At 58.4% G+C, this 24,691-nt stretch overlaps 3 protein-coding genes across 4 annotated transcripts; 1 reads left to right on the plus strand and 2 right to left on the minus strand.

The window, feature by feature from the left end:
- The first annotated feature begins 43 nt into the window (after positions 1 to 43).
- Positions 44 to 10,499, plus strand: BSPRY (B-box and SPRY domain containing). The gene is made up of 6 exons (XM_054220618.1): positions 44 to 138; positions 1,177 to 1,275; positions 1,846 to 2,076; positions 3,969 to 3,994; positions 5,247 to 5,371; positions 9,426 to 10,499. The coding sequence occupies exons 1-6, from the start codon at positions 88 to 90 to the stop codon at positions 9,950 to 9,952; spliced, it is 1,059 nt and encodes a 352-aa protein (XP_054076593.1). The 5' UTR covers positions 44 to 87; the 3' UTR covers positions 9,953 to 10,499.
- A 360-nt stretch (positions 10,500 to 10,859) lies between these two features.
- HDHD3 (haloacid dehalogenase like hydrolase domain containing 3) lies at positions 10,860 to 11,735 on the minus strand. The gene has a single exon (XM_054220626.1). The coding sequence runs from the start codon at positions 11,733 to 11,735 to the stop codon at positions 11,019 to 11,021; it is 717 nt and encodes a 238-aa protein (XP_054076601.1). The 3' UTR covers positions 10,860 to 11,018.
- A 605-nt stretch (positions 11,736 to 12,340) lies between these two features.
- ALAD (aminolevulinate dehydratase) lies at positions 12,341 to 21,019 on the minus strand. 2 transcript variants are annotated; one of them, XM_054220624.1, is made up of 13 exons: positions 20,952 to 21,019; positions 20,472 to 20,555; positions 17,171 to 17,318; positions 16,940 to 16,990; positions 16,112 to 16,208; positions 15,606 to 15,741; positions 15,064 to 15,147; positions 14,742 to 14,830; positions 14,368 to 14,423; positions 13,578 to 13,665; positions 12,932 to 13,018; positions 12,601 to 12,730; positions 12,341 to 12,508 (listed from the first exon to the last, which is right to left on the minus strand). In XM_054220624.1, the coding sequence occupies exons 3-13, from the start codon at positions 17,281 to 17,283 to the stop codon at positions 12,426 to 12,428; spliced, it is 1,014 nt and encodes a 337-aa protein (XP_054076599.1). In that variant the 5' UTR covers positions 17,284 to 17,318; positions 20,472 to 20,555; positions 20,952 to 21,019; the 3' UTR covers positions 12,341 to 12,425. The 2 variants fall into 2 exon arrangements, with proteins under 2 accessions (XP_054076599.1, XP_054076600.1); XM_054220625.1 differs by lacking the exon at positions 20,952 to 21,019 and having other exon boundaries at positions 20,472 to 20,856.
- Positions 21,020 to 24,691: the final 3,672 nt, after the last annotated feature.

Genomic DNA, 24,691 nt, shown 5'->3' on the forward strand with positions numbered 1-24,691 from the left:
GCCTGTCCCGGGGCGGGGCGGGGCGGGGCGGTCGGTGCGCGGCCGGGCGGGGCCCCGCCGCCCCCGCGGCAGGTGCCGGGGCGCAGCATGGCCCAGCGGGGCGGGGGGCCGCTGGCCGAGCGGGCGGCCGAGCTGCGGGTGAGCCGGGACGGGGTCCGGCCCGGAGGCCGAGGGGGCTCCGGGGCTGCCCGCGGTGGGGGCCCGGCGGGGAGAGGGGCCGCGCTTGGGTCCGGGCTCGTCCGGGGTGTTCCGGTGGGGCGTGGGGGCCCCCGTTGCCCTGTGAGGGGTCCCCCGTGGGGAGGTGGGTTCTCTGTGGGGCTGCTAGTGAGGTGTGGAGCCCACACAAGGGCTCCCCCGTGGGGATGGGGGCAGGCTGTGGGGCCACATGAGGGGCCCCCCGTGGGGATGGGGGCTCTCTGTGGAGCTCCTGGCGGAGCGTGGGGGCCCTGGTGGGGTGTGGGACTGTGTGTGGGGTCCCCCGTGGGGAGGTGGGTTCTCTGTGGGGCTGCTGGTGGGGTGTGGAGCCCACGCAAGTGGTCCCCCGTGGGAATGGGGGCAGGCTGTGGGGCTCCTGGCAGGCTGTGGGGCTGTGTGGGCTCCCTGGTGGGGCAGTGGGGGTCACGGGTGGGGTGTGGGGCTGTGTGTGGGGTCCCCCGTGGGGGGGTGGGTTCTCTGTGGGGCTGCTGGTGGGGTGTGGAGCCCACGCAAGGGGGCTGCCGTGTGGAAGGGGGCTGGCTGTGGGGCTCCTGGCAGGCCGTGGGGCCACATGAGGGGGTCCCCCGTGGGGATGGGGGCTTTCTGTGGGGCTTCTGGTAGGGTGTGGAGCTGTGTGTGGGGTCCCCCGTGGGGAGGTGGGGCTCTCTGTGGGGCTCCTGGCAGGCTGTGGGGATCCTGGGGGGCCCCTGGTGGGGTGTAGGGCCATGTGAGTGGTTCTCCATGGGGAAGGAGGCTCTCTATGGGGCTCCTGGCAGGCTGTGGGGCTGTGTGAGGCGTTCCCCATGGGGATGGGGGTTCTCTATGGGGCTCCTGGCAGGGCGTGGGGCTGTGTGGGCCCATATGAGGGATCCCCTGGGGGGGAGTGTGTCTTCCCCGAGGACCCCGGCAGGTGTGGGGCTGGGTGGGGGCTGCCTGAGCAAGGGGAGGCTGGGGGCCGCCATTGCCCCGTCTGCATTCCAGAACAAGATCGTGGACCGGTGCGAGCGGCTCCAGCTGCAGAGTGCGGCCATCACCCGGCACGTGGACCAAGTGCTGCCTGCCAAGGACCAGGCCGTCCTGGTGAGTCCCTGCCCCGTCCCCCGGCGTGGAGTGGAGCCAGCCCCATGGGCTCCCGGCGGAGCTGCTGAGCTCCCGGGAAGCTGGTCGCGCTGCAGGGCATGTCCCCTTCCCACCCCACGGCTGGCGCAGGTGGATGCCAGGGCGCACTTGCGATTCCTGCTTCAGCTGCCTAAAAAACGTACACAAACCATAAACTTCTTGGCGTTGGCGTACAGCCATCAAACGTCCCACTAGGACCAGTGTCTTACCAGCTCTTGATTTTATTTGTGTTTCGCTTTCACCGTTCTTGTGGTGGCTCTTTCTCACTAATAGCGAATACGGGAAGATCTGCTGAGGGATGGGACTCTGCTCCCTCGCAGGTTGTCACTCCGGTACCAGGGTTAGGCCAGGAGGCAGGTTTGGGACCGGTTGTCCCGTTTACCTCTGCTTGCATCATGGTGATTAGTGTGGCTTGGGCTTCATTGAGAGTAATCTTCATGGCTGAGCCCACAGAGAGCTGGCGGAAGCAGTTGGTGCCTGTGTTGGGGTTGCAGCGAGGCTGATGATTTTCCTCTCTCCTTGCTCCGGCAGAACACGGCCAATGCGGCGCGGGAGCTGGTGATCCAGAGGCTGATCTTCGTGGGGAACGCCTGTAAAAATGAAGAGCAGCGGTTGCTGGAAGAGGTGCACGCGGAGGACGAGCGGGCGCACCAGAGCATCCTCACCCAGCAGGTGCACTGGACTGAGGCTTTGCAGAAGCTGGCTGCCCTCCGAACCTACCTGGTGGACATGATCACCAACCTGGATGACGAGGGCCTGGTGGTGAGTATTGCTCCTTGTACCTGGGGACAGGTCAGTCACCTCAGAAGTGACCAAGACTTTTTATCATGGATATGGTAGGACTTAAATATGGTGTCCAGCAGCTTGCTGCGCTGACAGCAAGGAGGCAGAGTTGGACAGGACCTAAGTTTGCAGGACTAGCTGAAGGAACCTCCTTCACCCGGTCCTGAGAAGCCCCGGTGGTTTCTCGGTGGTTCCTTGGGCATCTCCTCTGCCCGATTCCGCTTTTGCTTGCAGTGAGGTTCAGGACCAGCCAGGCTCAGGTCTCCATCCTCTTGGCTTGAAGCTGCCAGCTCAGGACAGACCTGCTCTTACAGCAGGCAACTGGGCCACCAGTTTTCTAGTGTTCTGTCTACTTTTAATCAAAACGTGACCCTTGGGAGCACCTGCAGTTCTTCTTGAAGGTCTGCCCTGTTGTCTGTCATACCTCTATTTGGGATATTTACTGTGCAAAGCTCGGTTCCTTTTCTGGCTATTGAATTGTCTCTGTTCACCCAAGTGATTCCTCCCATTGTAGACAGGAGCGGGTGGGCGTTGCACCTCCGCTTCCTCGCTCTCAGCCTCTGCTTGCGTGAAGAGGGGGGCAGCAGCTCTGCTTGGGAAATGGAACTGATCCCATGTATGGAATGGCTGTTCCTTTGGTGGGAAACGCAGCTTCTGTCCTGCCCTGGCGTCTCAGCTGGCTGGGCTGCGGCCTCGCCACGGAGAGCAGAGGTTGGATAGCAAGGGCCATCAGATACCAGTGTCAGGAAACAGCGAGACCCCCAGTTTCTCCTTTTGCCACGTAGTGGAAGGAAAATAGGGATTGTACGTTCTCCACCTTGGATTGTTGGTGTTGGTATTTGTGTCTATCAGGAATAGATAGGTGTCATGTCAGAGGAAAGTGAAGGGCACGAGGAGCACCCTGCAGGTCGTAGCTGAGCAAGGGTCAAGTATTTTCCTTCCACTTTGCTAATTGGACTGTACCTTGAGAACGCGCCATTGCCAGGGGGTACAGAATCAAGTGGGACTGATCAGGAGGTTATCTGACTCCTGGGTTAAGTCCTCTGCAGCTTCACCCCCTCTTGAAAGCTTTGGGGGTGGTTTGCTGCCAGCACAAGGTGTTCTTGCAGCGTGTCCCGGTGGGTTGGGGGAGAGGGGGGACCTCAGGGCCGGGGTTCTCATGCTCTGGGCAAGGCAGGGTACAGCGGTGAGAGCTCCCAGATGCAGACGGGCTGGTGCCTGTCAGAGGGTATGGAGTCAGAGCTGGTTCTTTGTGGGTCTGAGACTGTCCACCTGCCTCAGCTCTCCCACACATTTCCCTTGTGCCAGCTGATCCAGCTCTACTTGCGGTCTTCTCCTCTCACCCCACTTATGCGTGCAGTAGGGTGGTGGTCTGGATGCTCCCATGGCCTTCTCCAGCTATTTGTCACCCAGCCACCCAGTCCCACTGCTGCAGCAGGCATTACCCCTAGCTAGATGTGGCAGATGTATCGCCCCCAGCCATTCCCACTCATTTTCTGAGGCAGGGAGTGGAAGGTGCTGCAGCTGAAGAAAATGGGTGTTGAATGCTCACCCTGCTTCCCAGGGCCAGCGCTGGGGTGAGGGGTGGTTTGCCCAGAGAAGCTGTGGCTGCCCCATCCCTGGTGGGGTTCAAGGCCAGGTTGGACGGGGCTTGGAGCAACCTGGGCTGGTGGGAGGTGTCCCTGCTCAGGGCAGGGGGTGGAACCTGATGATCTTTAAGGTCCCTTCCAACCCAAACCATTCTATGATTCTCTGGCTCGGGAAGGAGGACAGTGCTCCCTGGGTCCCGGGTTTGCTGTGCCCCAGCCTGTGTTTGGGATTTCATCTGTGGGGATTTCAGCTGTGATGACTCTTTTTCTCCTTGTCCCCAGAGTGCAGAACAAGAGATCTTCGAGAGGTTAGTACCTGGCTGCTCCTGGGCCTTTCCCTCGCCACCGCTCCGTGCTTGCCTGCACCCCCTGTGGCTCCCATTTGCTATTGCTCCGGCGGCAGGTGACACCCCCTCTCTCCTCCCTCGCACTGCTTTTGTTGAGGACAAGGACAGAGCACAGAGATGCCAACATGGCGTCTCCTCTCTGCTTCACGTGCTGCGCTGCAGCTCAAGACAGAGCATCCCGGCACGTAGAAATGCTCCATGTGTGATGTCTCCCTGGAGGCATTGCGGGATGTGCTGGTCCTTGCTCGGGGGAGACCTTCTCCAGCTCCTTAGTAACTCCACAGGGCTCTCTGGGGGATGGAGCTAGCCTGTCCCAGGCTGTTGGCAGGAGGTAGGATTGTCCACCTTGGAAGCTGGTGTGCTCTGTGCCTGGGGGCTGTGCGGGGGTCTGCTGGCACAGCATCACCTGGAGGAGCAGCGTGCCCAAGCCCTCATGCCAAGCCCAAGCTCCGCACTTGCTGCCTCCTTCCCGGCTTGCAGGGAGGGGAGAACCAAGTGTGGGTGTCAGCGTTTCCGTCGGTCATGATCAGTAACGCTGGGCTGCCCTTCCTTGAGAAGGTGTCTTGGTGGCTGCGTTTTGACAGGCGTTTGTTTCCGTGGCTGCTGCAGGGGTGCTGGCTGGACTCGGCTGCCCAGGGGACTTTTCAGGAGTATTTTTGCCTGGACCCTGCCTGTAGAGAGTAAGAAATCGGCCGCTGCACATCACCTGCTGCCAGTGCCTTTACTTACAGCCATGAGTTCACGTGTACTGCAGGCCACAGGAACCCAGCAGACCCTTAGTCTCCTTGCCGTGCTGTATGAAACCCCAAGTCCCAGCTTGCTCTGCTCTCGTATCGCCCTTTGCTCTGGCACCCAGGGTTTGTCGATAAAGAGGGAAATCTGATTCTCTCACTGCACCCTGTTCATTGTACTCCTCTTGTACCTCGACAGCCGCTCTCAGACGCCTTTAATCTGTGTTTGCTGAGCGAGAAGCCTGTTCACTCAGGCTGCTGGGATTTCAGAAGGGACTGTAATCTAAGCCAACCGAAAGTATCGCTTGGGAGGAGGGCGGAGAGTTTGTCCAGAAACCCCTGGTGCAGTTTCGTTGCAACAAGTTTCTCTTGCAACTGCCCCAGCTCATATTTCTTTCCTACTTCCTAGTCATCTTAAATGCTTCCCAGCACTGGTCAATAAGTCATTGTATTTTGAAATAACTCTTGTTTTCCTTTGCTAGGACAGAGGTGGCAGAGGGAATCTTAGAGCCACAGGAGTCCTCGAAGTTAAACTTTAATCAGACCTGCGTTCAGAGTCCGCTGCTGCATCGACTGTGGGCCTCTGCTGTTCTCTGCTGCGTCGCAGGTTGGTGTCTCGCTCAGGTCCCATGCTCTCTGGGAATTCCTGCATGCTCGTTCATGTTGTGCCCAAGAAACATCCTGGTGCTGGGTGGAAACATCCTGATGCTGTGTCCTGCCCAGGACAGGGGCGTCCTGCCCTCCTCTGCTGTCCCAGCCCCTGCTACTTGCTTAGAGCCCATAGCCGGGGGGCAGCAGCAGCTGTAGGAGGTTTGGGAGTGGGACAGAGACTTGAAGCAGCTGGTTGTGGCTAAGAGGAGAATAGAGGTTTGAAAAGACTGTGTCTTTCATCAGCTCTGTTGATTAACCTCACTGAGTTTCCTGGGTCACGTCGCTGGCACTTTCCTGACAGATGCTGCCATAGGAATCTGTCACGGAAATTCCTCTTTACTGCGTTTACCTTTGGCCTGCTGGTGATTTTTTGGTGAACTCACCCACGTGGCGTCTGTGAGATGCTCTGATGTGTGGAATGAGAAGTGAGTAAACGCAGGAGCTTTCTGATCATAAGCTGAAATTGTGGCTGTGCACGAGCTGGTGGTTTGTGGAGACGTTTGTGATCTGGTTCAGCTCTTGCTGTACGGCGAGGTTCCATCGGAGGCGTTTGTCAGGCCAGTGACGTGCTGTGGGTATGGTTTTGCCAGGTTGGTGCCAGCTCTGTTGAGCAGGGAGAGATGTTGTTCTTCCGGCTGTGATCCGCTTGAATAGCTGATTGTGAAATGTTTGCTTTTACTCTTGCTTCCAGGCCATCATTAGAGCGTTTCAAATGCATTTTTTTTGTTCCTCAAAGGTGGCAACATCCTTCACAATTTGAAAACGTTTGTCCTGTGTGCCACCTCGTGAACAATACCTGGGGTCACCTTCCCAAAGCTCTTGGGTTAACCTTTGATTTTTGCTCATCTCACTCTTGATGCTAATGAGCGAGTTCAGTTTTTCCCTGTTTCCAGGTCCCTCCCCAAGGGATGCGCTTCTGGATTTTATTCCTCTTGTTTTTTCCAGCATTAGCTTGAGAATCTGTGCGCACTGGACAATACCGTCATTTGCTTCTTCTACTGCAAATTCTAGTGTTGCTCTCCCTTTGTGATTCGTTTCCCTCTGTGTTGAGTCTTTGCATGCTGGCAGCCATGCAGACTCCGGCAGTTGTACCTTGGCAAAGTTGAGCAGGTTCTCAGCTGACGTTCAGAGCTGTCAAGTCACACGGGAAGCCTTTCCCTCATTCTCTTTGTTGTGGCGTGGTTTTCTTATGGATTCCTTTCCCAATAGCATCCTTGTCCAATGTAATGACTCTCCGGCATTCGATCCTAGTAGTGGGTCTGTTGGTGCTATTATTAGACTCTGGTTTGTGGGTTTGGGGTGTTTTTGTGGTTCCATTTGAATGCCGTTATTGCATGCTGAGGATGCCTGTCATATCCACGCTTATCTCACTAGTCCATAGTCCACCCAGGACCTAGCCTTAGTGATTTAATATTAACTGCAGTGGTCCTAACTTCCATTAAGACACAGGAATGTTATGTTTCACTTGGTGGTCCCTCCTCCCAAAGCCAGTCTTGTTTATTTGCTTGAGAAGAGTAAATTCCTAGCCTCTAAAAAAGGATTCTAGTAAATTCTAGCCCTGTAGCCTCTAAAAAAAACTTGGAAACCAACAGGTAAAAGAGCCTGGGAGTGTATTTCACTCTCAAAAATAAACGGGATTCCTTTGATGTCTGCACTTGGCATCCAGGCTTCTGTATCGCTTATGTTTGGGGTTGGCAGCTTCTTCCTGAAACCAAGAGATGATGTAAATCTCCTGGCACCTTTCTGGGAGGGATCTTGGTTCACGGCCACTCGTGTTAGTCCCGCTGGGGGGCAGGTAAGTGGTGATGCTGACGGGAGACCTGATGGAGGACCCTCTGCAGGGGTGACACGGACTGAAGCTGTCCCAGCTGGCTGAGACCTTGGGCTGCTCCACGGTGACCTTCTGCCCCAGAGACCAGGCTGGGCCTGGATTCCACCTTGGTGCCTAAATCTAGATACAAGGATTTTAATTTCAGGTGTGCGAGTTTGGAAATAGGAACTTGGATTTTTAAAAGTGGTAAAATGTTAACACACGTACTCGACAGAGATGTTAACTGTGTTAACATACGCAGCATCCCTCTTCTCTCTAAAGTGGCGAGGCCACTCCAATGGGTACTGTACACAGAGAAAATACATTTTTGGGGTGAGATGAATTCCTGGTGGAGTTGTTCATCAGAATATATGGGAGTATCTGAGGGCAGATTTGATCATGACGAAACACTTGTCTGTGCGGGAAAATTTGCTGATCTGAATTACTCTGCTGTTACTCTGGCAGCCCTTCCCCTCCCTCAGATGCTCCCCTGTAGCCATAATTCCCCAACGAAGCTACACGGGTGTCACTGGGGTGGTATTTCCTCGTGCAGATGATCCCTGTACATGAACAGCAGAATGCAGCCCCGTACCTAGGTTAGATGTGTGTTGCACAATATGAGGTTTAGTGCCTTTCTTCTGTCAGAAGAAGATAAAGTCTCGTACTGCTCCGTTTTCTATGAATTCATAGCAGTGTTTGGCTTCCTGGAAAGTCAACCTACAAACAGGCAGCGTGAGCAAATACAGCCGCGGAGACCTACGGAGGGCACGGCGTGGCGGGCAGGCACGCTGCAGAGCATTTGGCTGCTGCTCGGTAAAATAAATCATCAGATGAATGCGGTTGTCTGCTTCAGATGGAAGGGGATGTTGTCTTCAGCTCCTCTTTCTGCTCGCTGGTGCCCGCAATAGCTTCCACCTAACGTGTGAGCGTGCGCGGCGCTTCCACCTTGTACAAACTGATAATTCAGCCTGTTTGTGTCTCCTGCCCGGGAGCAGCAGGGGGGGTGCAGCACTAGGAATCCCCTCGACTGCTGGTCGGAGGGATGCTGACCTGGGTCCACGTAGGTGCCTGGAGCAGGTCGGGCTCTGGGATGACCCTGTTCAGGCTTAAGCCATAATGGTTTGATTCTCTAAGGGCCTCATCCTGCCATGTGCTGGATGCTGAGCAGAGGCTGGTTGGGAAATACGTGATATGGTGGAAGCCACATGGTGAGAAGCCTCTTGCTGGCGGCAGGGCTGGGAGAGCAAATGACTCACCTGCCCCAGCCTTGTTCCTGTGGCGGTTTAAGAACTCAAATGTGAGGGTGGGGGAAGGCAGGGCAAGGAGGGGCACCTGCGGGTAGAAACTCACTCTCCCCGTGAGCAGGGGAGTCAGCTGGGCATCAGCTTCTCTTTTATTAGTGAATTTACAGAGCGAGGGGAACACTTGTGTGGTTGTTCAGCACTCACACCCGGTCTGTGGACCTGCTGAGGGTCTGTCACCTGCTGTGCTGGGTGCTGCCAGCCATCCAAAGTGGAGCAGACCCTCAGCACAACCATCCTCTGGCCAGCCCAGCTCTCACCCTGGGCTGCAGCTCGCTGGGTTTGTGCTGTGGCACCCGGGCAGCCCCTTAATTCAGGGCAAAACCAAACAGAGTCATGGCCGTGCTCATCTCCAGTGCCTGGTGCCACCTCCAAAAAGCTCCACCTGCTCCAAAAGGGCCCAGGGTGGGTTGATGAGTGACTTGGGCTTTACAGGAGGAAAGGGATTTCCCCTGCCCAGCCCTCTCCTGTTCTACCTCATTCCGGTATTACCGGCTTTGCAGGTTTTCTGCCAATGGCCCTGCCGTCCTTGCTGGGGAGCAGAAGTCACCTGCAGTGGGGGTGGGAAGGGACGGGGCTCAGATTTGGGTCTCTCCCAAAAGCGGAATGAACTGAACCTGCTGAGTTGTGTTTTGTGGGGATTTGGGCCAGGGTCGGAGTAAAACGATCTTCTCTGACTCTGCAGGACTTCTAGTGGAAGGCTGGAGAGGTGAAATCTGGGCTTTGAGGAATCTCTGCCTTGTTCTGGCCCTGGCTTGAAAGGGGAGGCTGTGGGGAGCTCGAGCCACCGACACCGTGCCACCCCGGGGGAGCAGACTGTGTCTCCGATGGCTGTGACCTTGTTGAGCGGTTCAGACAGGGGCCACCGGCCACTGCTCACTGTGTGGCTTCTCTTGCAGGCTCACAGGAAATTCACATTGATGAGAAAACCATCAGCCCCCACCTCAGCCTGTCAGAAGACAAGAAGACCCTCACATTCAGCCCCAAGAAAGCGAAGGTGGACTTGGACTGCCCCGAGCGGTTTGACCACTGGCCCAATGCTTTGGCTACTGAGGCTTTCCACTCGGGAGTCTGTGCGTGGAAGGTCAGCGTGGAGAAGAGCTGTGCCTACAAGCTGGGGGTTTGCTACAGCTCCCTGCCGCGGAGGGGCTCTGGCACCGAAGTTCGCCTGGGCTTCAATGCTGCCTCCTGGGTCTTCTCGCGCTACGACAAGGAGTTCAGGTTCCTGCACGCCGGCCAGCCGCAGGCGGTGGAGCTGATCCGCTCTCCGGCCGAGATCGGGGTGCTGGTTGACTTTGCGGGAGGAGAGGTGCTCTTCTACGACCCCGATTCCTGCACCATCCTCTTCTCCCACCGGGAGACCTTCATGGAGCCCCTCTATCCTGTCTTTGCTGTGGCACACCAGAGCATCTCGCTGGTCCAGTGAGCCAAGCATTGCACTTGCTGCGGGGTGAACATACAATTGTATATGCAGTGACTGTATATACGCTATACATGGGGGAAAGGAGCCCAGACAGGGCTGCTGGCTTGTGTACAGTGGTGTTTAGACAAGACCTGCCTTCAAACTACGTCTGTTCTTCACGTGTTTTATGGCAGCTTTCCTCTCCCCCTGTGTTGGCCGTGCTGGGGCGAGTGCTCAGGATAACGCCTGGCTCTGCCAGCCACTTTTGGGTCAATCACTGAATTCCTCTCTGACCAAGGGCAGCTTTCCAGCCTGACGGTGGGCTTTAGAAATACTAAAAGATGTGTTTGGAGGAGCTACATGGAAGGGAACGTCACTGGGACACAGCTGGAGACATGCTTTTGGGAGGAGCCACCCCATGCCAGAGCAGGGACACGGTGGGGGGCTGTCACCCCTGGGGAACCCACGTGGGGCTGTGGGGCCCATGGAGGAGCAGAGGAGTAAGAAACAAGGAGCAGCAGAGAGGAACCCAACCTGAGCTGCTCCTCGCTGCCGAAGGGAGCGTGACATGGCAGAGACATGGAGAGCAGGCGGGGGGGAAGGAGGGGTGTTGGACTGCAACTGAAGCAGGGAGAAGGGCAGGAGAGGTGTTTTCTTAACTCTTTAAAATTTCTCTTTATTTCTCAATACTCAAATCAGTAATGCAAAGTTTATGTTGATTGGCAATACATTAAATTAAGTGAAATTCCCCCACTCCAGCCTGTTTCGCAGGCCACCGCTGTCGGGAAGAGGGGGACGCTGCCCGTCCCTCCCCCAGAATGAACCTTCTGGAGCACAGCTTGACCCAGTCCCCGCTCTACTGGGGGAAGACCCCACCGCTGAGCCTCTTCCATAGTGTTTTTAGAGAGATGAAGTACATCAGCAGCAACACTGCGTGTGTCAGATACATTTTATTGTATGGACACCCCTCCTGCTCCGCGGGCAGCTGCTCCCTGTGCTCAGAAGAGTTCGCTTCTGTTCCCTGCACAACTGGCAGCACGAAATCCATGCCAGGACTGGTTCAGTGCTCAGGTCCTCCTCTGAAACGCAGCTACCCCTTCTCGATAAGGGTCAGGAGGTGGCTGAGCGTGGGCAGGACATGCTCAGGGGGCACCTCCGGCTCAGCGCTCTGCCCGGCGGCCCGCAGCAGAAATCCATGCATGCCCACGGCTCGGGCTGCCCTGTAATCCCGGGTGTAGTCATCCCCTACATGAGCCACCTGCTCTGGGGGGACCCCACCGAGGCGCAGGGCTTTCTGGAAGATCCTCCCATCTGGCTTGGCGAAGCCTGTCTCCTCAGAGGTGAGGACAAATTCAAAGTGGTGCCGCAGGTTGCACTGGGAGAGGATTTTTTCCAGCCGGTTGTCGAAGTTGGAGACGACCCCCATACGGAAGCCGCGCTGGCAGCACTGGCTCAGGGTCTCGCCGGCTCCTGGCAGCACCTCCCAGTTACCAGCGCTGCAGAAGTCATGGTAGAGGTTTTCCGCCATCAGCGTTATGACTCCCTCTTCGTGCACACCTGAGAGCCTGAAGGTCTGTTTGACCACGTCGACCCACCACTGCTGGGAGCTGAGCCCCCGGCCCTGGCCGTAGTTGGGGAATAGCCGGCTCTGGGCTCCGTACGCCTCCCGGAATGACCTAGTGAGAGCCTCTGGCTGCACCCGGATCCCGTGTGCCCGGGCCTCGGCCGCGTAGCTCTCCCCCACCGGCCGCCGCAGCCGCAGCAGCGTGTCCTTCACGTCCCATGTCAGGAAGCGAAGCCGGAGCATGGCTTCAGCAGGAGCCTGGAGCAAACGGGGGGAGCCGGGGGCTCTGCTGAGGGGGAGCCGGTGCCCAGTGTGGATCAGAGAGTGTGGGCGCCGGCCCTTTGACCGTGTCACACACACTGCTGACAGCGGCCCACCGCGGGGGGCTCGGGCCCCCTCTGGGGTCTGCACGGAGAGGTGGAGGGGAGGGAAGGCCCTGCTCCGATTCCCGGGGGGTAAAATCTCCCAGGCCGGGGCAGCTGCACCCCCTTCACCCCCCCCTCCCCCCCGTGGGTGCTGCTGCGGGGCCCTGCGCGGGGGCTGCTGGGGGCACCCGGGGCTGTACCCACAGTGTGTGCGGTGGGGTACGGGGGGCACCCGGAGCTGTGCCCGGGGTGCCTGCAGTGGGTGTAGGGGGGCAGGGGGCTGGGGCACCCGCAGTACCGGGGATAGGAGAACGAGCGCCCGGGGCTGTACCCGGGGTGGATGTAGGGGGGGGCGCCCGCGGCTGTGCCCGGCGTGGGTACACGGGGGCCACGCAGGCGCGGGGTGTCCCCGGGGCTCCGGGGCGGGTTCCCGGCGGGGGGAGGCGGCCAGGCCGGGGGTACGCGCGGTCCCGGGGCGCCCCCAGCTCCGCACTCACCGGCGCCGCTCCCCGGAAGCCCCGCCCCGTGCCCCGGAAGCCTCCCCCCACACCCCCCGGAAGTTCCGCCCTCAGGCCCGTCCCGCCGTCGCCGCCTCCTCCCTCATCCAGCGCAGCAGCTGCGGCGCGAAGTAGGTGATGATGGCGTCGGCCCCTGCGGAGAGACGAGAGGCTGGAGCCGCCCCGGGGGGACGAACCGGGCCGGGGTCGGGGTCGGGAGCGGGTCCCGGGACCGCCCCGCCTCACCTGCGCGCCTGAACGCCGTCACCGCCTCCCTGACGGCAGCCTCCAGGCTGAAGGCCCCGGCCTGGGCCCCGTGCCACAGCATGGCGAACTCCCCCGAGACGTGGTATACGGCCAGCGGGTGCGTGGGGTGCTGCGGGGAGCGGCGGGTGGGGAGGTCAGACACCCCTCCCCGCACACCCCGGTGCTCCAGCGCCCACCCCAAGGTGCAGAACCACCAGTCGCAGCCCCTCCACTTTGGCTGTCCAAACCGGCCATCCCAAACACACGCCTCTCCTCACCCTCCTCCTCCAGGGACACCCCGTGCCCTCAGGGCCACGCAGAAAGAGCTTACTCGGGCCTTGACGTCCCTCACGAGGTCCAGGTAGGGCATCCCCGGCTTCACCATCAGCATGTCCGCTCCCTCGCGCACGTCCCGGTCCTGTGAGGGGAACACACATGCAACCCCCCCCAGGTAGAAGAACATTTTCCAGCAAGTCCGCAGTTGTTTTTCCCCAGAAGTTCTGACCTGGCGTTGGTTTTCCCAGGAGGGGTGACTGAAGGGTTTGGTGAGCCCCTAATGCCACAGGAGCCCCCGCTGGGCTGTGATGGGGGAGAGTCAACGCTTCCCTCACCAGAGGCACAGTGCCTGGGAAAAGCTGGTGGCTGCGTGTCCTTGCACCCGACACCCCAAGCCACAGCAGGGTGTGGGGTCACCACCTCTGCAGCTCCCAGGTCCCACGCTGGGGACCAGCTCTCTGCCAGGCTGACGGGCCTCATGTTTCCCTTGCTTGGAGAGGGGGAAGACACTTGACCGTTTTGTGGACGTGCTTCCTGCCCGCTTTGGACTCCAACACCCCTGGGCTTGCACTCCCCAAACCCTGCTGCACAGGGTGTGCAGCCTTGTCACCTGGGCACCCCGTGAGGGTTTTCCAGTCCCCACAGACGTAAACACACAAGCCTTGGTGCTGCCCCAGACAGCCCAGCCCCGGCCCACTCACCACAGCACGCATTGCCAGGCCCCTGGCGCCCGGGGGCAGCTGGTAGCATCGCCTGTCTCCAAAGGCGGGTTTGGATAGTGCAGCATCCCTAGGGACAGGCAAGGCAAGGGATGAGGACCAGCACAGCTCCCTGCGCCTCTTACCTCATAGAGCTTCAGAAACTTGAGGGCAGACTAGGACAAGCGCCTGAGCCATTTGGGACAGGAAAAGGGGGTCTCTCCTGACCCGCCTCAGTGCCCTAGGATCACGCTGGGAGGTCCGACAGGCCCAGGCTGGCCCTGGGAGCCGTGTTTCAACACCCGCTGCCCTCCCCATGCCCAGAGTCTGGGGTAAAATTGTGTCAGATGTTTTCCTTTTGCTCTTTTCCAAGACAGGTCCCTCAGGGATGCCCTGTCAGGGTCAGGCCGTTCTTGGGATGAGGTCTAATAGCTGACCGAGCTGAGCCTTGTCCCTAAAGCCACCCCCTGGGGCAACACCAGCTCCCACAGCTCCCCTCTCCACTGCTCCTGGCAGCTCCCTCCCTGCCTGCCTTGCCACCAGCACCCAGGACAAGCATGTGAAGGGGTGGGAGGGAAGATCACCCAGATGATCTTCCCACCAGCCAGCCTCTCCTGGGCAAGGTACATTTGTCTCCCTTTTGCACCAGGAAGTAGGTGGAGAGCACTCCAAAGTGACCACTGTGGTCACAGCTGCGGCCCAGGCTCTGGCTGAGCCCCTTTCCAAAATAACTCTCCGGGGACGCATCTCCTGGAGCTGGCTGGGGATACTCCCAGCTGAGGGACAGACCCACCTGAAGGGACCGTAGAAGCACGAAGCAAACTTGGCGCTGTAGCTCATCACCGACACCTGCAGAGGAGAGTGGAGCCATGAGGGACAGAAGCTCGGTGCTGCATCGTGGCACCGGGGCAGTAGTGATTCCCTCCCACAGCTGTTTTATACTCTGCCCCACATCCTCCTTCCCCTGCCAGAGGGCTGGCACCTTGCTGTCCCCGTGTCCAGCCAAGGACATTCCCTTCCTGTCTGCACAGGGGCAGGGAAATGCCTGTGGTACATCCTGGGCAATGTGGGCGTTTGCTTCTCCCACCACTTGCCCAGGTCCTGTTGCGGTGCAGCCTCCCCGTGGACGTCGTTCCTGCCTTTGGCACACGCAGATCCCGAGCTCACCTTGTTGCCCAAGTCGTTGGAGATCAGCGCCGCCTTCATGGCCGCGATGCGCCCATCCATCATATCTGAGGGGGCAACGATGTGGCAGCCTGCGGAGAAAGACCAGAGACGCCGGGAAGTGCCCGAGGCTGTGACTGCCTGCAGGAGGAGGTGACCCCAGGGCCAGAGGGGCCGCGGATGCCTGTGGCTGTGCTGGGGCCAGCTCAGAGGAAAAGCAGTCCCAGCTGGAGCCGGGCCCAGTTTGCTTTTGGGCCTGCTGAAAGCAAGAATGGGCAAGTCCGCGAAAGTTGGGCTTGGGTACCAATGCCAGGAGACTCCCCACCTGCTTTGGCGTAGGCCAGTGCCACTTCTGCCAGCCGCTGGCAGCTGAGCTCGTTCTGGATTGTGCCATCTTCACGCAGGATGCCTAGGAGACAAACCCGGGGTCAGGCGAGGGGCTGGACGGCTGGTTGCCTCGATCCCTAGGGAGGTTCTCGCTACACAGATGCTCAGAACAACAGTGGGGAATGTGTTAATAGAGCTGGGTCAGAACCAGGAGACCAAGGACGCATCCCTCCAGGACGGGACACAACACCTGGGTGCTCTGGGGAAGGGCAGACAGCGATGGGGGACACAGACAGGTGCTCAGACAAATTCAGATGGCCCAGGACTCAGAGCCTTAAGCACCCGTGCCTCCCACCCTGCTGTCAAAACCAGCTCTCCCAGGCTAAACTGTACCAGTGCTGGGAGCCAAGTCACGGGGCAGGAGCTGGCCAGGCCCCACCAGCACCCAGAGCTCCTCAGCCAGAACCAGCAAACTGCCGGAGATTCCGGTGCCAGGAACCTTCCCGAGGAGCAGCTCCGGACCCCAGGCTGTGCACTCACCGCAGTGCCCATGGGAGGTGTAAGGGCACAAGCAGACATCGCAGGCGATGAGCAGCTCTGGGAAGGTGGAGCGGATCTTCTTGATTGCCTGGATGGCAGGTGTGTCCTGCGCATCAGCAGCGGAGCCTCTCTCATCCTGTGGGAAGAGAAATGCCTCAGCCAAGGGCCAAGGCCAAGGGCCTCCCACCAGTAACTTGCCCAGGTAACATTTTCTAAGCTGTAAGATCCTGTAGCGCAGGGTGGTGTGACCACCAGCGATGGAAAAGGGCGATGGAGCAGTGCCTCTGAGCAGCGAGTGCAGGTCTTGGGGCCTCCTGCAAGAGCTCTGGGAGCTTTTTGGGTGTCACTACAGCCTCCCATCCCTGTCCTGCTCTCCTGAGCAGGGTGCAAGCACATCCAGAGACGCTGAACAGCTGCTGTTTGATCAGGAGACCCCCTGGTCCCATGTGGCTCTCCCACACCCCTGTGGCTACCCCAAGCACCCTGCCACCACCATGCACACTGACCTTGTGGACCTTGCTGGGCACCCCAAAGATGAGCACACACTTCAGACCGTCCTCGATGAGGGGACGCAGCATCCCCTCCAGCTTGTTGACGCCGTACCTGAGAAGAGCACAGCAAAGGGGGCTGCCAGGCACCCAGACCTGCTCCCTGGGGCAAGCTGGTCTGTGACCTGGCTGCTGGTCTGTGAGCGATCCAGCATCCACGCCAAGCAGCAGCTGGAGGTGTTGCCTGAACACTGGGAGGAACAATCCAGGACCTTATCTGGGTCTACACGAGCGTTATCTACCCAGCATGGACACTCTCTGCTCTGAAAGGATGAGCATGCCCTGCCCTTGGATCCCTTATCTCGGCTTCCCCATTGCAGATCCATCCCACCTCCCCACAGGACCATCCCCCTGGGGCCTCTCTGACCACAAGTGTGTTAACGTGGCAGCAGATGAAGATGGGAGCTGCCAGTCCAGCGAGATCTAATGCAGGACCAGAGCCCGTGTCCTTGCACAGGTTTTCTAGCTGCTGTTGGAAACCCTGTTCACTTCCAACTTCCCTGCGTGCCCAGCCCACAACGTGCGAGTGCTCTGGGACATCAGGAGACCTTGGCACCATCCCTGCCAGTACTGGTGCTTTCCCAGCATCCCCAGTATGATTCCCTCCATTTCCATGGTGGATGAATGCTCTCGCCCTGCCTGATGCTGGGGGATCCCCAAGGCAGGGACCAGAAAGGTTGGAAGTGTTGCCCCTGGCCCACACTCATCTCAGGCTGTACATCAACTCTGCTCGGGCACGGGGCATGGCAGCCACTGGCACGCAGCTCGGTGGGGCTGGCTTCTTACCTGGCTTGTCCAGGGAGGCTGGGGATCGGCTCCACTGCATCAGGGCTGTCACTGCAGGAGGTGGATGGGACAGAGACGTGAGGACTTGGCATGAGAAGGAAGCCCCTACCCCAGGCTTGTCCACAGGGAATCTTCTGGGAAATCCGAACCTATCTAAGAGCTCAGGGAGCACTTAGGCCACTCAACCTGAGCTTGGTCCATCCCTAACCCAGAGAGCCAGGGCTCACTCACGTGACAAAAATGGGGTAGATGAGGTTGGAGGCATCAAAGGTGGTTGCCGTACACTGCCAGGAGCGCAGCACCGGGTGGAAGTAGCCGCTGTGAAGAATGGAGTCTGCCTGCATCTTGGGTGTTTGCTAGGAGGCTGTGGAAGGAGGCTCTGAAACACCAAAAGAAACCAGCAGCTGGTTAGCGGCGGTGTCCAGGTAAGACACGGCTATCGGTGCACGCGAGGAGGGGGCTGAGATCCAGGCAGCCACCGCAGGACCGTCCCTGTCCCGCTCCGGGCACACGCGGGGAGCATGAGCTGCACCCAGCCAGTTCAGCCCCACTCTGCCCCGCGCCGGGCGGGTGTCGCAGGACCCCGCAGCAGCAGACACAGCAAGGCTCTCCCCGTAAATGGGGATGATGCCGACTCCTCCCCACAAAACCTCCCAATTCTGTGTGTGAAACCACCAATTCACAGCCACCAGCGTCCTCCCGCAGCAGAGCCACCTTCACACGGATCAACACTACCACCCTCCTCAGGCTCCGTCTGTTTTAGCTCATGTAAGTGTACCAGCAGTTTTCTAATGATCGCTTAATGCATTTTACTTGTGCTTAACGCTGTCTAATTGCGTGATACAGCTTTTTTATACAGAGTAGTCAAAAGCTGCCCTGCACAGCACAAAGTCTTTGTGGCCACAGTGGAAAGGTGCAGTGGAGGATGACTATGGGCACTGGATGAGAGGTGCAGGATCATCCTGAAGTTACCAGGGCTACGAACCCTGCGGTCACACAGCTCCGGTGGCCACTTACTGCTGGATAAAGAAAACTTGGGAGTTCATAAAATCACAGAATGGTTTGGGTTGGAAGGGACCTTAAAGCCCACCCAGTGCCACCCCCTGCCCTGGGCAGGGACACCTCCCACCAGCCCAGGTTGCTCCAAGCCCCGTCCAACCTGGCCTTGAACCCCTCCAGGGATGGGGCAGCCACAGCTTCTCTGGGCAACCTGGGCCAGGGGCTCACCGCCCTCACAGCCAAGAATTTCTTCCTAGGTGGGCAAAACAGATTTCAGGGGTAACAAAGAGCAATTACCCAAAATACATAAATCAAGTGTTAGCTATGTTATTGTTGCAACTTCTCCTGTAGCAATATTTTCTGCTTATGTAACAGTTATATCTAGTAATAATTCAGCGATTAGACCATTAACATTTAAGTTTCCACTTGCACTAAATTCTCACCAACGTGTGGTTGGTGAGAGTGCGATGGAAGGGGCCGGGGGAAGGTGGCTCACAGGGGACCAGGCATTTGGCTGCGGCACAGAAGAGAGCAGCCGTTACGGCCGGGACGTCCGGGGAGCCGCAGCCTGAACAACGAACTGTTTGTACGGAGAGGCTTCGAGGGCTGCTGCTGGCGGCACGCAGGGCCGCATCCCACCAACGCCCCGTGCAGAGGAGCCGGGGGTGTCCCGCGAAACAAACAGCAAAGTCCTGCTGGCCCCCTCCAGAGGGAGGCGGGCAGGAGGAGATGGGCTGCTGAAAGAGCAGGTGGAATTCCTCCACTGGCACCCCCGGGCAGGGCGTCCCACGGGAGACAGGGAGGACACAAGGATGGGGCCCATCTCAGTGGAGCAGCCCCGTGGTCCCCGGTCCCATCCCAGGAGGAACTCCCCAGCAATGAACCTCCGTTCCCCATCTCTCTCCGGAGCGCAGACGCGGCTCGCACAGCATCCCAGGATGCAGGCCAGGGGAGAAAGTTCTACACCAGCACTTGCGACAGCAGTCAGCCACGGAGCCGGGCAGGACATGGCCCCATTCTACCGCAAAACTTTTAATTTGAGGTGTTCACCTATTTTATATGCTCAAGACCTTTCAGATATTCCAGTGCTGAGCCAAGTTCTCATTCTTGGCACAGGCCGCCCCTGTGCATGGGGCACTTGTAATATAAGGGCATCGCGTTCAGTCCAGTAGTCTTGCATCCCCAGCGATTACCTCTACTTGGGAATGGGGAAAAAGGCACCTCTCAATTTCTTACAGGCTTATATGTTTAAAAACACTGTATAAAAAAAATCAGACAGTGCTTGCGGGGTATGCAGACCAGCTGACCGGCACGCTGGCAGTGTCACAGCGTCACTTGGCAAGTAATTTTTAGCCCTGGAAAGCTGCCGCACTAGTCCTTACTCGCAGGGAAGGGGACAGCCCTCGGGAGAACTGGAGTCGGCAGCCCCAGCACAGCGGCTGGGCTCCGGGCTGGGCTCCAGTGGGCTCCGGGCTGGGCTCCAGACTGGGCTCCGGGCTGGGCTCCGGGCAGGCAGAGATCGAGAACAAAAGGCTCAGTGAACAAAACCCATCTCGAGAATCCAAAAAATGTGTTCAATAGTTAATCCCACAGGAGGAAGGGGAGGGGGGCCGGGCTGGGACCAGAGGCACCTGATGCTGTATGGGACAGATAGAGGCCACCGCTCCAGAAACTGCCCTCTCCGGGGAAGGAGGAGCTGGCACCCGGCGGAATTGCAGAGCGGAGATAACGGCCAGGACGGGTGGGCCCTGGCGCAGCACCCGTCTGCGAGGCCAGGGCAGCCAGGGCCTCCTTATGAGCCCCACGTGCAGAAGCTGTCCCCCGCCCAGGGACACAGGCTCCCCCGGCCCGTGCAGGGCACCCGGTGGGACAAGGACACTGGGGTCTTACGGCCGCAGAGCCACCGCGCGCCCCACGGCTGCCCGACGGCAGGGATGCAGAGCAAGGACAGTGAGTGCCGTGATAAGGGGATGATGCACCGCATATGTTATACCCTAAAATGGGGCTGTTTCCCCCCAAAGGCCCCCTTAGAGCTCCCAGCAGAGCACACGTGCCTCTTCCTCCATCATTAAAGGCCCAAATCCCTATTTCTAAAGCAATTTGCTTCACACACACCAGAGCATCGGTGAGGAGGAGTTTAAGAACAGCCCTGCAGCTCCCTCCCGAGTGAAGGGCTCCGCAGCAGAGTGGTTCCACTGTCGCTCCTCCACGCCGGGACCGCTCCAGGACCAAACCTGCGGCACCCCAACCCGCGCCTTTGCCCACGGTGTCCCCGGGCACCTCGCTGCCTTCGAGGAGAGTGAAGCGGCAGGAAAAGGAGAGACCCCAGGCACACGCTGCCCTCCCTCCCCTTTGCACCAGCATGAAGGAACCAAACTTAGCGGAGGGGCCGAAGCCCGACCCGGCGCAGGCCGAGGGCGAGCGGCAAAGCTGCTGACCGCCCCGTGAGCCAGGCACTGCCCGATGGCTGCTGAGACACGGGGAAGCCGCTTTCCAGCATTTTAGGACGCGGAAACAGTCCACAATTATTTACCTGAAGTCCTGGAGACACGCAAGCTCCCAAAAATCCCAGGTGGGAACGGGGATGGATTGGTGCGCAGCAGGAAAGCGCAGCTCCCTGGGGAAGACAACGGAGCTGCGGGTTAATTAACAGTCGCTAACAAAGGTCAAGACGTTAGAGCCGATTTCATCTTCCAGGCGGGATCTGGAAATGGGGATGCTTCCGGGGGGGCGGTGGTGGTGTCTGTACACCCCAGGGTGAGCGGGGTGTCAGCCTGCTGGGTGCTCTCCCCACGGTAACCGCCGGTTACCGAGCGAAAACCCTGCGTTACGGAGGGCTGCTCTTGCTGTCCGCCCCCGAGCCTGCAGAGCCGGGCCCTGCCCCTGCAACCCTCCCGATCCCCGGCCTCCGCGCAACCCTACAAGAGGCCGGGGTCGGGGACCGGGGACCGGAGCCGGGGCGGTCGCCCCGGCTCCGGTTCCCCGCTCCCCGACCCCGGCCCCGGCGACTCACCGACCGCCGCGTCCCGCTCCGTCCGTGGGACTCTGCCCGGGGAGCTCATGTGATTTGCATAACCCCGCCCACCTGATTAACATAATCACGCCCCCTCTTCTTCCCCCCCCGCCGGCGGGAAGTCTCGCGCGGCGGAGCGCGGGAAAAGGGCTGGAGGCGGCGGGGAAGGGGCTGGGGGGGTGTGAATTGCGGAGGGGAGCGGGGGTTTGGGGGGGTGTAGGGGGCTGGAACGGGGTTTTGGGGTGCTGGGGGGGTGTGTGGAGAAGGGGTGGGGGTGCCGGGAGGTCTGGAGCAGGGCTTTGGGGCGCTGGGTGGGGGGCTGGAGCTAGGTTTTGGGGCGCTGGGGGGGCCATGCGGGTGGGTTTTGGGGTGCTAGGGGGTCTGGAGCAGGGCTCTGGGGGGCTGGTGGGGGGCTGGAGCCAGGTTTTGGGGTGCTGGGGGGCATGGAGCAGGGCTAGGGGTGCTGGAGCAGGGCTTTGGGGTGCTGGGGGGCCACGCAGAGTGGTGGTAGAGTGCTGGAGGGGTCTGTAGCAGGGCTTTGGGGTGCTGGGGGACCATGAAGGCGGGTTTTGGGGTGCTAGGGGGGCATGGAGCCAGGTTTTGCAGTGCTGGGGGGCCATGCAGAAAGGTTTTGGGGTGCTGCAGGGGAACCTTGAGGCAGGTTTTGGGGTGCTGGGGGGTCTGGAGCAGGGGTTTGGGGTGCTGGGTGGGGGGCTGGAGCTAGGTTTTGGGGTGCTGGGGGTGTCTGGAGCAGGGTTTTGGGGTGCTGGGGGGCCATGCAGGCGGGTTTTGGGGTGCTGGATGGGGGCCTGGAGCCAGGTTTTGCAGTGCTGGCGGGCATGGAGCAGGGCTTTGGAGTGCTGGAGCAGGGCTTTGGGGTGCTGGGGGGCACGTAGAGCAGAGCTGTGGGGTGCTGAGGGACCACGCCACCTGGTTTTGGGTGCTGCAGGGATACCTGGAGCTGGGTTTTGGGGTGCTGGGAGGCATGAAGCAGGGCTTTAGTGTGCTGGGGGAGCATGGGACAGGGCTTGGGGTGCTGGGGGGGACTGGAGCAGGTCCGTGGGGTGCTGCGGGGTCCTGCCAGGTGAGGGGGGGCTGGAGCCATGCTGCAGGCTTGGCAGCGTGCACACAGGACATGCTGTTTTCTCCATCTCATCAGAGCAAGGGAGATCGTAGAATGATTTACGTTGGAAAAAAGCCTTTAAGATCATTGAGTCCAACTGTAAGAGTAAGAATACTTGCAATATGCAAGAGATGCTTGGATCAGGCTCATTAGTCTTCGTAAAGATCAGTCAAATACAGCATCTTTCCCCAAAAAAGAGGCTTATTCGAATAGATACCTTCTGCTGTTCTGCAGCTCCCATGCAGTAATACCGTCTCCTTCACCTGCTGCAGGGCATAAACCCCGACCCCGCGTCTCCCGCCGGGAGCGAGGGCGAGCAGACGGCTCCTTCACCAGGGATACAGACACCAGCACCCCAACCCCACTTCTCCCGTAACTGGAAATCTCGTTATTTCCGGTCTCTGCGCTCCCCTCGCTCGAGGCCGCGTCGCAGTAGCCTTCACCCTCCCTTTGCCGCCGGCTGCTCCACCAGCAGTTTCGCAGCGGGTTTGCTTCTGCCGTGGCCGCACGCTTGTGGGAAAGCAACGGAAGATCGGCGAGGATAAATACGCTCAAGCGACTCGCACCTGAGGTGCTGGGAAACACATGTGTCACACTAATTGTTCAGTCTTGGGTGCTTGCGCGTAAAACACTTGCGCTTAGATAACGTAAGTCTGCCATGGAGTCAGGGACACCTCATCTACCCGCTTGAGAATCCTGGCCTGTTGTTGAAGGTCAAAGCACAGTGGGAAAACTATGCCTGTTTGAACCCTTGAAGTACCAGCGAGAACAGAGTCCGCGTGCGTTCTTGCTAACAAGGACTCCCTCGCTGCCAAGGACTCTCGCTAACAAGGACTCTCTCTCACTCCGTGGCGCCCGCGTCCCCTGCTTGTGTGCCTCTGCCCGGGTGCTGCTTCGGTGATTCCCCGCTCCATGAGGTATCGAGATTAAACTTGTTCTTTGCCTTTCATCCGTGGTTTTGTGCCTGCATCGGCTCACACAGCGCTTCATGCAACCGCAACCGGCTCGGTTCGTTACTGACAGAAACAAGAGACTCCAATTCTGTAAAAAAATCTGGCTTTTATTTAGATATTGTTCCCTTCCAGAATATGCACCCCAGATATGTAGTAGAAGAGGAAAAAAAGAAAAAAAAAAAAAGAGGAAAAAGAGCTAGATGGCAGGCCGTTTTTGTTACTGGAGATCTTGGGAAGGCATCCTTAACTCAGTCTTTTCAGAAAATCTTTGTTGATTCAGTTCTTTTCAAGAGCTGGGCCCGTGTGTGTGAAAAGGCATTGTGCCATAAAAGCAAAGGCAGGGCAGCTCTTGGGGGTAGCTCTGCATATCAGCAAAACTCGTGGGTTTTACTTAAACATATCTAAAGCTTTCCTCAAGTTTCCCTCACCAGACCTTGGTTAAGTTCAAATACTGGGTGTATTAGTCTTCAAAAAGATCAGGCAAATAATAGAGCTTTTTTCCCCCAAAAAGAGCTTATTCTAACAGATATTTTCTCAGAGAAGAGAAAGGAAAGGCATCAAAACTAACAATTCAAGTATAAAAGAACAAACCTATATGAGTGCTAGGAATCCCAACAGCTTATTTCAACCCATTTTTCTTAGAGATTTTAAAAACCAGAGGCCCGAGGCTGCCCTTCCTGGGCAGGAATGTCCTGTCCTCGCTGCTCTCCTGGAGCCTGTCACAGCGGGAGGCAGCATCTAAGGCTCACGAGGGACCTTTGATGCGATTTGTCCCTTCTAGTTGGGGGAAAAAACCCCAAACCACACCGAAAAGCCAGCAAAATCCAGCACTCTATTCTACCACGCTTAAACCTGCTGCAGTCTCCACCCTGTCTGCAGGACCTGCAGCTCCGCAGAGGGAACGGAGGCGAGAGCATCCCATCCACTGGTGCCCGCTGCTGACCTGCAACAAAGGCACCGCCTGATACAGCCACCTTTTTTTATCCTGATACACATTTTAGCCATTAATTTTGCTTCGGATTTTTAATAAAACTCCTCTTGGTCTCCCAGGGCTTTAAAAAGACACAAACCAAGCACTTTCGGTATTTAGTTTACATCTTAAGCGCTGTGGAGTTTTTTTGATTTCAGTTGATTTGGGGGAGAAAGTCAGACAAGCGGACACCGGTCCTTGCACGGTTACACTGTATTGCTGCGTACGAGTGGTAACTGTCACAGGGACAGCAGGAAGAGAAGGCACAGCCAGAATGCAAGAAAGTGAAGGAAAAAACCAAGCCACTTGGATAAAGAGCTTAAATGTTCAGCTTCCAAGCCTCCTGACATCATCTTGGCGATTCTAAACCCCAAAGGGTCAATGACCTATTTGATTCAGCCCCTGACTTGGTTTAACGAGCTTATTCAGCAGTCTCTCAAGTTCTCCTGGCCAACTTCTGTACTGAGCATCTGACATCTCTTTTTTTTTTCCTCTATTTCAGAGCCAACCCAGCGTAAAAAGCCCAGTCCCATCCAGTCCCATTCCGAACCTGGGGAGAGTGCACAGGGAGGAGCGGTCCTTCCTCGAGAAAAGCTTTAGCAAAAGTCCTTTATGTACAAGTTAAAGCCAAAAAGGGGCAGGCCCCAGCGGAACAGAACAAAGCTCTACTGGAAACAAGAGGGGACACAGCAAA

This window comes from Rissa tridactyla, chromosome 14, assembly GCF_028500815.1.
Source record: "Rissa tridactyla isolate bRisTri1 chromosome 14, bRisTri1.patW.cur.20221130, whole genome shotgun sequence".
Classification (NCBI taxonomy): Eukaryota; Metazoa; Chordata; class Aves; order Charadriiformes; family Laridae; genus Rissa; species Rissa tridactyla.